This window comes from Cyprinodon variegatus, unplaced genomic scaffold (genome assembly GCF_000732505.1).
Source record: "Cyprinodon variegatus isolate N-32 unplaced genomic scaffold, C_variegatus-1.0 Scaffold147, whole genome shotgun sequence".
Taxonomy (NCBI): Eukaryota; Metazoa; Chordata; class Actinopteri; order Cyprinodontiformes; family Cyprinodontidae; genus Cyprinodon; species Cyprinodon variegatus.
The window spans coordinates 1,367,068-1,378,923 of record NW_015150600.1 but is presented as its reverse complement, the minus strand read 5'-3'; the positions used below and the strand labels follow the sequence as shown (position 1 = coordinate 1,378,923).

General features: G+C 36.8%; 1 protein-coding gene across 1 annotated transcript; it reads left to right on the top strand.

The window, feature by feature from the left end:
* Window positions 1-996: 996 nt before the first annotated feature.
* Window positions 997-9,627, top strand: ap3s1 (adaptor related protein complex 3 sigma 1 subunit; the record flags this gene model as incomplete). The annotated part of the gene is made up of 4 exons (XM_015377115.1): window positions 997-1,110; window positions 1,191-1,262; window positions 3,657-3,764; window positions 8,926-9,627. Coding segments are annotated over 4 exons (423 nt in total), but the record flags the coding sequence as incomplete, so codon positions are not given.
* Window positions 9,628-11,856: the final 2,229 nt, after the last annotated feature.

Sequence of the window (11,856 nt, the reverse complement as noted above, 5' to 3'; positions counted from 1 at the left end):
CAGAGGGTTTCCAACGGCTATGGAGCGGTGTGTTTCTGAAGCGTCAAAGATCCGCTGCTCTGACATATACTTTATGTTAGGAGCTGCAGCGTAGCGCTTCCACACCGCTTCCACATCCAGTGGAAATCCAGTGTTAGTATTGCTTAATATCTTTTCTTTTATTCAATTTTTTTTTACAAAGTATTGTCTTTTTATAAACTCCATTTATGGCAGGTTTGACACCTGATCAGGATCAATAGAAAATATGTTGGATCCAATTTTTTATAATTAATGAACTCTGATCTTTCTTATGTATTTGCCTGCCTAGGGACTACGGATGGAAACTAGCTTTGTAGCTATAATCCGGCATATTTACATTTGTTTTTATACTGATGTTTATTAATGTGCATTGTCCCTATTCAAATAAATAAAAATAAATAAATAAATGATCCAGAATCACATGGTGTTCCTGAGGACGTAGGCAGAGGAAAGGATTTAGCTTCTCAACCTCAAACTAAGTATGGTTGGTAGTTGGACTAAAGGTTAACGTTAAATATAAATAGGCAAAGGTTTACAATTTGAATTTGGCCTATTTTTCCTTCTTATTTTCGGCCTTAAAAAGGTTAAAAAAAATAATAGTCAATTAATACTAACTGATACGAAAGGCTTACATCCTGATACATTTTTCACTCCCATCCACCAGCTCTCCCTCATTGCCATCACCCTAATCTTTAACTCCTTACAGCGATTCTCTGTCAACATCAAGAGACTCTGGTTTGGACCCTCCAAAACATTGATTTTATTTCCATAAAAAAATACATATTTTAACCCTGAATAGGGCAGTGATGTTATTAACTTGAGTCTTTGTTGTGCAAAGCAAGCATAGAAATGTTTAACTAGAGGCATAACTGGGGGATCTGTTTGTTCAGCTGTTCTGAGCTGTGTTACAGAAGTGTATTCATATATATATATATATATATATCTATACACACACACACACCTTGTCTTCTATATTTTAGATTGATTGGAGGTTCGGACTACAAGCTGATCTACAGACACTACGCCACGCTGTACTTTGTGTTTTGTGTCGACTCTTCAGAGAGTGAATTGGGAATTTTAGACTTAATCCAGGTAAAACCTTGTCACTGTCTCCTTTTGGTGTGTTTCTTTTTGTGCTGTATTATAATACGTATGTTTTATTTCAATCTCAGGTTTTTGTGGAAACGCTGGATAAATGCTTTGAGAATGTCTGCGAGCTTGACTTAATTTTTCATGTAGACAAGGTAGGAGTTGGTTTTATCTCTGTGTCTCTGTAGTGTTTATGATTCTGTTTGTTCGCGCCTCATCTTGAATATTTATGGCACTGTTGTAATAATACCCTTTATTGCCTGATTTACTGTACTGTGTTTGTCTGGTGAAAAGCCACAAGTTAAAACATGTTACACAACTGATTTTATGGATTTATGATGGAAAGCTTCCTGAATTCAACCTAAAAACAGAACGTTCTGTTGATTAGATATCGATTTATGAGGTCATTGGTTTAGTACATGATTAGATTAATTATTTTTGTAGAATTTATGGTATTTTATATGATCAATCATTTTAAGAGGCCATGTTGTGTAATTCAGAGCTGTCAAACATTTTTTTTATTGGTCTTATTGGACAAAAATATTCATACCCTTAAACCATTTTTTCACAATTTAAACCGAAACATCTATGAAACTAGGGGGTTTATATGCGTTTGCCCAACATAGTGAACAACAAACCGGTAAAAAGAAAATGAATGTATGATTGTTTTTAGATTTTTTTATTTTTTTTTTAACCAATAAAAATCAGAGAAGTGGGGCAGGCATTCGTGTTCCAGCTACTTTCACCCTGATGCCCTCAAATGAACTCTGGTGTTCCTGCTTGTCTCTTAAATTTATTGATCTCACTAAAAACAGTGTAAGAATTCCTAAGTCATTCCCATGAGCCTATGGTGATTACTTTTTATTTAATTAAACCTTAAACCTACAGAACCATAACTTTTCTAACCTTTACAGCTTGGGAATGGATAATTTTTGCAGGCTGCTGTAAGGTGTCATACATCATGATTATATTGGGACTGTTAAGATAAATTAGTAATATAGAATGGAGCAAATGTTTAGATATTCAATATCTAAACTTTAACATAACATACCTTTGATTCTCTTTAACTTTTCACATAAAGAATAAGGAGGTACCAATGATGCCTCTATAGGCCCAGCTGATGCAAGTGTCACTTTCTTAGGTCTTGGTTACTTTACAGACTTTAAAGCAGTGGTTTTCTGGACCAACTGTTTTTGGTATTCCCCAAACCCCCCCCCCCCAAGCATGCAGTGATGCACTGTGGTCCAGTAATACCAGCACCTTGGTTCCTCCACAGTATGAATTTATACCGATGTCATCAAAACCCTTGACACTCTGTCAGTCTCTGTGCTGTGGTAAGCCTGAAGGCCTGACTGGAAGATGTCAAAGCGGCTGGTCGTCTTTAGAAAGCTGTTTGAAACCCAGCTTTTCCACTAATCCTACTGATGAACTGGAGGTTTGAGATGGGCCTGTAGTTCTGCAGTAGCAGAATTAGAGAATTTCTGTGGAAAACTGTGGATAAAACATCAAGACAGCAAGAAGAATAGCTTAGTTGGCTTTGATTTTTTCCCCCACACCTTTAAACTGCAGTAGGGATTTCAGCCCATAAGGGGGCAGCATTAGGACAGACAGCCCACCAGGAGGAACCTGTCTTGTTTTTTTCTCTAGTTTGCCCCTCGTGTTGCTTTCAAAACACGGTTAATATTTGAGTAATGGTCTTCAGACGTAGATGCAATGTCGTTGTTTTGACCCGGTAAGTTGATTTTCTTCAGCTGCTGATGGCATTACGGTGTTTAATATAATAATACTGCCACCTGTTGTCAAAACACGTAAATGCAGCACACTTCTGCTTGTTTGCTAGGTTGGACCCAATTATCATGGACATGCCTGACATCACATCCCCCGAACATTGCGGGAATTTCCGACCCATTGTAAATTCAGAAAAATAGGCTGCAGGCTTCAGGCATCAGTGCTGAACTACTAAGATGTCAGTCTGCTCACCAAACAATGATTCAGTCAAACAGGCTATTTAAAAGATCTTTTTCAGTAAAGACTCATGACATAATGTCTCTTCAATGCATATCCATCCATTTCTGTCACACTTTATCCCTGTGGGTGTCGCGAGGGTTGTTGGTTCCTATCTCGAGCTGTCTACAGGTGAGAGGCAGGGTACACCCTGGAGAGGTCACCAGTCTATCGCAGGGCAGTCTATCTTTAATGCATAGCCAACGGCTAAACGCACTGAAAACATATTAATGACACACAAAAAAAAAAAATATCTAACAAAAAAATGCTGCCAAAAAAAGCAACTCGAAGATTCTGCAAATGCAACAGTAATTTTAAAAAGCTGTATACTTGCTCTACAAAAAAAGATTTACACCAGACCACTAGGTGGGAGTCATCAAGGGGAAGATGGGTAGAAAGGTACATGTTGGGATGCAAATTGACCCCCAGCTGTAGGTGTGTTTTATTGATATGTCAGTAATTGTGTACATATAACAAATGTTCACTCATTTGTCTTAGACTTAAAGAATTAAACACTTCTGTGTTGCGAATGTATCCTGCTGCAGGTGCACCACATTTTAGCAGAGATGGTGATGGGTGGGATGGTCCTGGAGACCAACATGAATGAAATCATCATGCAGGTGGATGCCCAGAACAAGATGGAGAAGTCTGAGGTAAGCGCTTCTCTGCCTGTTTGTTGGCTTGATCTGCCTCCACATCTCTGAGGCCTTGTGTACAGAATGCAGGCATGTGTGTTATGCTGCAACCTGCATGTTACTCTCCAGAGACATTGTCGATGCTACCGACCAACTTCAGAGTGTTTGTGCTCTTTTCAGCCTCCTTCTCTTGCTGCTTCACTGCTTCTTAATTTTTCTTAGCATAAACACAAATTAATAAACAGATTTATGCATCTTGTTCTTTTGCCCATTATGCAGCGTTTCTGCAGAATCTGTCACAGTTAGATCCCACATCCTTGAAATTTGGTTTATGGTTTCTGCTGTGTTATTATATAAAAATCTCAGTTTGTTTAAAATCTCTTGGAACAAATCTCAAAGTGAGTGTCCATGTTTAGATGTTAGTTTTATACAGATACATCCTTTCACCACACAGCTTCTGCTTTTAATTTATGATTTGATTTATGAAAAACTAAATAAAAAATAACCAGAGATGATTTAACCAGATCAGTTTTCCCTTTGGACTTTGCGATGTATGACCATAAATGACCAAATCGATGAAACCAGGTTGGCTGCTTTTGTGTTTTTGAAATCTAAAGTCATTTTTCTTTACATTAATCTGAATTTTATTGTATGCTTTTAGCCAGTTAGATAATTTTTTTGTGTGATTAGCAGCCTTGTAAGCAGTCTTTTACTGTTCTGGCATCAAGAGCTGTTCTGTCTTTTTCCTTTTGGACCTATCGTAGACCACGGTGGTTTTTATACAATGATGCTAATTCTATCTGATACCGTTGGTTTAAAGGTCAAAACTGGATGAAGCTGTCCACCTTCCAAACTGATGAATTTTTCATACCTTTAGGCTATTGTATTTCACATACATTAAAAATAAAAATTAACAGAGAAATATTGATGTTTCTTCTTCCAGATGTGGTGTACTATAGGTCCTATCACTATCTGTGGAGATAAACTGTAATTACTTTAATCTGCTTTAACATTCCTCATTCCTCTTTTTCCTGACCCTGTCCAGTTCTTTCCATTCTTCTCTCTCTTTACAGACCTTTATCTTTCAGTCTACCAGGCAGGACAGGTAGACACAGGTACTGATAAATCTACAACCAAATACTGTAACCTTAAATGAAGTTTTTTTACGTCCCTTTGAGTCTCTCCACACAGCCTTTCATCTAACTGTAAACTGGCGTCACTAACATATAGTAGGAATCTTTCACGACAGACCCAGAAACACCCCAGTTTTATCTCAATAACTAGGACCAAAAAGCGTTCCCTTTATGTCTGACAGCAGGGTACAGTCAAACTATTACAATTTTACAATATATTCTATTGAATATCTGTTCAGACTATAATTGCTTCTGTATCCTGGCCCTCAGGGTCTGATTTTATGCATGTTTTGTTTTATTTTTCTGTTATCATAAAAGTGACTTAAATGAAACTCTGATCAACAGGTTCATAAAGCATGTGTAGGTTAGGGAGTTTTTGGTTTTTGGGAACTATTGGCCTTTGAAAGATTTTATTTTTCTAATGTCATTAATGTGTTTATTTGACAATGAAAAATGTCCATTAATCAAAATGTGAGCATGCCCAAAATTATATAAATTAAGCTAATTTTCAACTGTAATCAAAGTAAATAAAGTCAATAAAAAAGTTAAAGTAAAAAGTAAATAAAAAACAAAACAACCAATTAAAAACCTTTAGATAACAATCTTCACATACAGAAAGCATTCAGGGAAGAAAAAAAAACATGCAACCAATATTTACATTTCTTATGAAGATTAAAATGTTCACCAGATGCTATGAGAAATATGCAGTAGAAGTATATAAAGTTTTACTAGTTTAGAAAATGGCAGCAATGCAACGAAATGTTTTTTTTAATGCAGTTGAATCCAGTTTGTCTCTTTGACAGAGACACAAAGGACTGTAGGCCTTGAGGACCAGGGTTCAGAAACACTGATTTAAATTATATCGCTATCAACCTGCACTGGCTTTAGTTAAACATTACAGTAAGCAAAGCATGAATAAGGAAACTCCGGTTTGAAAGATTTTTTTTTCTCTTAAGGATCTTTACTAGTAAAATTTAACTTTTTGAGATGACTGCAGTTTGGTTTGGCAACATAGTTTTTTTTTTTTAAGCAAGCTGATTGAATGTTTGATGTTTCTAATATAAATATACAGGTGGAGTCTTCAGAACCACCAAACTGAGTTATAATAATTTCGCTTTAAATGGACTAAAATATCATAAAGATAAAAAATTTAGGTGATTCAGTTTCCTTTTTAATACTGCCAACGATTGTATTTTTGATTGTTACTTTGATGGTTGGTCAGCAGGATCACTTGGATAAGTTGTGTACAGATTTTAATGCCATTTTTACCAGAGGTGTCCCTCATGCCATGAGGCAAAAAATTAATATCATGTATGAGATCATGTATGAGATTAAGCTTTAAGTGTAGATTTAGGGTTGATGTGTGGAATTTTGATGATCATTTCAGGAATAACCAAAGTTAACTGTAAACAGTGGTGTTGAGATCTCAGTTGAGCCTATAATAGAAGAATACATTTATTTATTCATTAATATAATGTCAATTCACATATGTAATCTGTTATAGGATCACTTCAGTCAAATTATACGATTGAATTGGTTTAAAGTTTTCTGTCTGGAAACCCAGCTGATTGCAACAAGTCACTGATTTTGCAGAATTCACTCCTCTTGGATGAGCATGTAATGACTGAAGAGTCGCTTGTATAGTGTCGTTGACTTTTCAGCAATCACCCAGAAAGAGCTTTTATGCAGCAACAGTAGGAAGGAAAAAAAGCTTCCTTTTTTACACTAAGAAACCTTCATCAGAACCAGCCCATCTGCTGCAGCTGATTAGGGGTTTAAGAAGACAGTCACAGGAAAGCAAAAAGAACATAGAAGCAGAGATTAATAATTATTACTTTGTTAGAGTAGGTAGTGGGAATTGGAATGAGAATTCAGGTTTAGGGTTTTTTGGCTGCAAACTACAGCGTGTTACAATAGCTGTTTGCTTGTGTAGTTGGACCAACTGGAGTCTTTCTTGGACCTTCATGATGTGGAATATTAGGACAACAGGTCTATAGTCACTGAGGACTGTTGGCTTAGTTTTCTCTGTACTGGAATACGGCAAAAGTTCTTCCACAATTGAACTGCCTCCTGGTTCAGCTAAGGTTGAAGAGGTACTGTAGAATCCATTCTGCACAGGCCTTCAGCACTCTTGAGCTGACACCAATTAGACCTGGTGCCTTTTTGCAATTAGAAACAGACAGGTAGAAGGTGGAGGGAGCAGCACCATCTTCTGATTCAGTTGAGAGCAAATTTAGAGAACCAGGAGGTGGACGATGAAACCTTTGAGGTGTGAGAAGAGGCTTTGGATCAAAGAAGGCTTAGATGTCTGTTAAACTGAGGGCAGGAATGAAGGATCCTGAGCTAAACCTGTTGAAGAATGTGTTCAGTTCATTGGCCCTGTCTTTTTTTTTTTTGTCTTTAAAGTACCAGCCCCCATCTTTATGCAATAGAACATGACGATATTCAAATATGGAGCTCATCAAAGGCATATGTGCTATGAAGGCATTACAATGCTTAATGCTCCAAAAAAAAAAAAAAAACTTACCCTCTGCACCATCAGACCCTTGTGAAATATTTTCAAGACAAGATGATAGTAAACAGTGTGGCTGCAGTTTAACAGACACCATATACTGCCATAGTCTTCTGATGCCTCATACTGTATATGGTGCAGAAAATTGGATCACTGTTTTGTATTGAAGCATACATACATTTGTTCATCAATAAGTAGTACTTGGTGTTCAGTTCAACTTCCAGCAAGATAATGATTTCTGTCTTCTGAATACTGCACTCATGTGCTGCATCAGCATTCCTATCCTGTGACCTGGCTGTCAATTCCTGGCAGAGGAAAGAATCCGCATTGGACCAATAGCCTATTTAGACAACCTTGTGAAAGAAGGGCTTGGATTTATCCACATGCCAGACATACTTTCCCTCACTCTGACTTTTTTTTCAAAACATGTTTTAAGTGTTTATTCTCAGATTAAAAAAAGTAAAATAAGTCATTTTGGTGATTTATGGGTCTGTCGGCTAAAGATTCAGTTTGGAGGTCTCTAACTGCAGTGATTCTCAAATGTCTGCTTAGCTATAGGCAAAGAGTGTTCACCCTCTTTAAATGTTTAAATGTTCTAGAAAATCTAATCTAATGGAGGCCAAATTTGCCTTGTCATTTTATCTGTTGAGATTCACTCTGTTAGAGTGTAGTTCCTCCTTTCTCCTCAGAGTAGTTCTCACCTTGTAGTTGAATTTTATTAGGCTAAAGATCTTCTAGTAGCATCACTGATAGATGTTATCTGTTTCTATGCGAACAAAGTTTAGGTAGATGCACATCTCAATAAAATGGAATAGCAAATTTTGAATCACTCAACTATATTTTTGATGATATCCTAATTCACTGAGATGTGTCCTTATATGTTTACATGCCACAACATTTATATCTCTACTCACAGAAATGTGTTTTACACAGAGAAATGGTAGCTACAGTCATTTATAGGCTTCAGCCTACTAGAGGTACAGTATCACCTGCATTATTATGCATAATACTCAGACGCCCACATTTTGTAGACATGCAGTTATCTGAACATCAGTTATCTTTAAACCCAGATCCATTTTTCTGCTTCACACAATTCTTTCCTGCATTTTTACCCCCACTGACCACAATTATCCAGCGATTTCCCCTTTCATAGCAGTTCCTCCTTTTTGTCCATTTGATGAGTGTTCAGTGCTGCTCAATGCATCAAAATCAGTGAATGAGTAATTTAGTACAGTATGTCCTCACAGTCCACTCCTAATAGGCTCTGGTTGTGTTGTCCTTCATTCTAGAATTAGAAAATGCATGTGCATAAAAAGCTCTAAAGGCATCTGAATGTACATTTTGCCTATGTTGTCTGTCTCAGTGCTTTTGCATTTTGTCAGCAAATGATTGTGGTTCGTCCAAGTTATGTTTTCTACTCGGTGTCTTCTTGTGTTAAACTGTTATAGTGATTGATATTTTTTGCTTCACTGGTTTGTGTCTTATCTATCCTCCTTGTGTGTGTTTTGTGTGTGTGTGTTTGGGTTTGGCACAGGCTGGCATCGCAGGAGCACCGGCTCGAGCAGTGTCAGCGGTTAAGAACATGAACCTCCCGGAAATGCCCAAAAACATCAACATCGGTGACATCAGCATAAAAGTGCCAAATTTACCCTCCTTCAAATAGCGACGGCAAGATTCATAAGCCTTGAGGCATTGGCTGATGTTTACCGTGATGCAATCTGTTTACCAAAACTCAAATTATTACCCTTCCTTCAGTCAGGAAGGTACTGTGTGATTTCACTCCGTGTTGTAGTGTTATATGCTTGGTTTTATTATTGAACATCATATTATGTATTTTGTTTTTTTTCTGTTTGAAGAAGAAGTATTTAAGAGATTTACATTCCTTCTGCCTCACTGGAGGTTGGCTCGTAGCATTAAGCATCTCTAGATCTGTGGCAATTTGTTACTGAAATAAAAAAGGTGTTTACTCCAAAGAAGGTATGGTACTTTTTTTTTTTTCTTGGGGGCAGCAGGCATTTAAGTGAAGAATATTTCAGATCATTTGCAGTGCTTTGGATATAAATTAAAGAATAATGTTATAATAAATTAGAAAAAACAGAAACTTGGCTGCATATAAAAGCAGCTTTTTTCCTTAAGAGTACCGGTACATGGACCATTTTAAAAGATGTCATGATTTATGAAATGATTATATAGTTTTTTTCTTGTCTATGATTTTCTTGGCTTCTTTTTCAACAATAAACTGACAAAACTCAATGTGTGTTGTTGAATTATTCCCTTCGTATTACCATCTTATACTGTATTTGGGTTTCATAAAACACAATGTATAACATACTGAAGCATTGCTTATTGTGTCACTGCACCATGACTGCACAGTCATCTCAGTGTTGGTTAGCTTATTGTTAATATTCAAAATATTACTAAAGCATGCAATATTTGTTGGCCAATCTGAAATTAGAATTGCACATTGTTTATGCTGATATTATTAGCCTTTTGGATCCAACTGCAGTAGATGGCAATGCCTGACATAGATTATGGTTTTTCCAGATGCTTAAGGTCATATAAATCTTTGAAGCATCATAATTTGCAAATGTAGACGAGAGAAAAGAAGGAAATATGGATTCATTGCAGTGTGTACAGTTATGGTAAATTAAACAATCGTACATCACATGATTTTTTTTAATGTTGGGCATCCTCAAAAACCCTTATGAGCTCCTGGCTACTGCTTTAGACTTCATGTGGAAAGTTTAGCTGCTACACTACTGTGCAGTAATGTTCAGATTAGCTGCAGGGGATTGCTTCTGAGAATTTTCTTTTCAACAGGCAACCAGTGATAGAATGATGAATAAAATCTTTGTTTCAAATGAACCCAGAGCTTGACTCATGCATATATTTTGCTTTTCAGTCAGTAGTTCTTCAGGCTTTACTTGAGATGGTGTAATTTTTTCCATCATGAAGAGCATTTGCCATAGTCTTTTAGAAGTGGATAGCATGAAGAAAGTGTTGGGTTTAGAACATAACAAATTAACTGCATTTGTAGAATGCTTAAGGAAAGAAATATGTATACGGTATGTTTTTGGAAATCACCTATTTGGTGCTAAATCCTTTTTTTTTTTTTTTACATTCCTGTGAAATATTTATTCCCCCTTTACAAATCTCTTTATTTTTGCCCCTTAAAATGGCTTAAGTCATAAATAGAGAGCATTTTAATTTAATAGAATAGAAAGTCCCTTTATCCCTTTACAATGGGTAAATTGTGGTGTTACAGCAGTAAAAGGTTATAGCAGAAGTGGTAACACAATGTGGACCTTAGAAAGTGTATAAAAATAACAGAATTCGTGACAGAGTTAAGACAATTAAGTACGGTACCATATTAGACTTAGACTTCCTTTATTGTCATTGCACAAAAAAACACAAGGTGAGTCTTGACAACGAAATGTCGATTACTTGGCTACCAGTGTAACAGATTAGTCCTTATTCCTGCACAATAAATATGTTTTCTATGAGTAAGAGCTAGCTGTCTATATACATGGTAAAGAGTATACTGTATATACACGTATATATTGCACTGATTTAAATACTGTGTACCAGGAGAGTTGATAATCAATAAACAGCTGTGGACATTTTTACAGTAATGGATATGTTAAAAAAAAAAAAAAATATATATATATAGCACCATCAGATATGTGCAAAATGACAGCAGCATGTTATTTAACTGACCAAGACAGAAACAGCAAAAATCAGCATGAAACTTATTGAGGTTGTTGGTTATAGAGTTTTACAGCTGCTGGTAGGAAAGATCTGGGATAACGCTCCCTGGTGCATTTAGGGTGCAGCAGTCTGTCACTGAAGGAGCACTCCAGTTCTGCAACAGCTTCATGCATGGGGTGGGAGACATTATCCAATAGAGATGTTATTTTAGTTAGGATCCTTTTGTTTCCCACCATCTGCACTGAGTCCAGAGGGTATCCCTGATCAGCTTATCCAGTCGCTTTCACTCAGCTGCAGATAAGCCACTGCTCCAACAGACTGCTCCATAGAGGATGGCTGTCATAGAAGGTCTTTAGGAGTGTCCCCTGCACTCCACATCAGTCTCCTCAGCAGGAAGAGTCTGCTCTGACCTTTCTAGTAGAGAGCTTTAGTGTTGTGAGTCCAGTAAGGTTTGTTATTCAGGTGAACACCTAGGTACTTATAAGAGTCCACTATCTCAATGTCATACCCATTTAAATGTATTTTTTAGATCACAGTTTTATTTATTGAGGATGAAACGTTGTCAAAGCTCACTCTGTCAGGATATAATTGTCCACTTCGTTTAGTTTAGTGTTACAGATGCAGCTAGGCCTGATCAAAGCATGACTTACTTTTAATAAAACCAAAGTCCGTTTGTCATTAAAAAAAAACAAAAACGGATAGGCCTCTGAAACAGTTTGTCCATCGCTCTTTCCGTAGACCACTCTCTCTCACACGT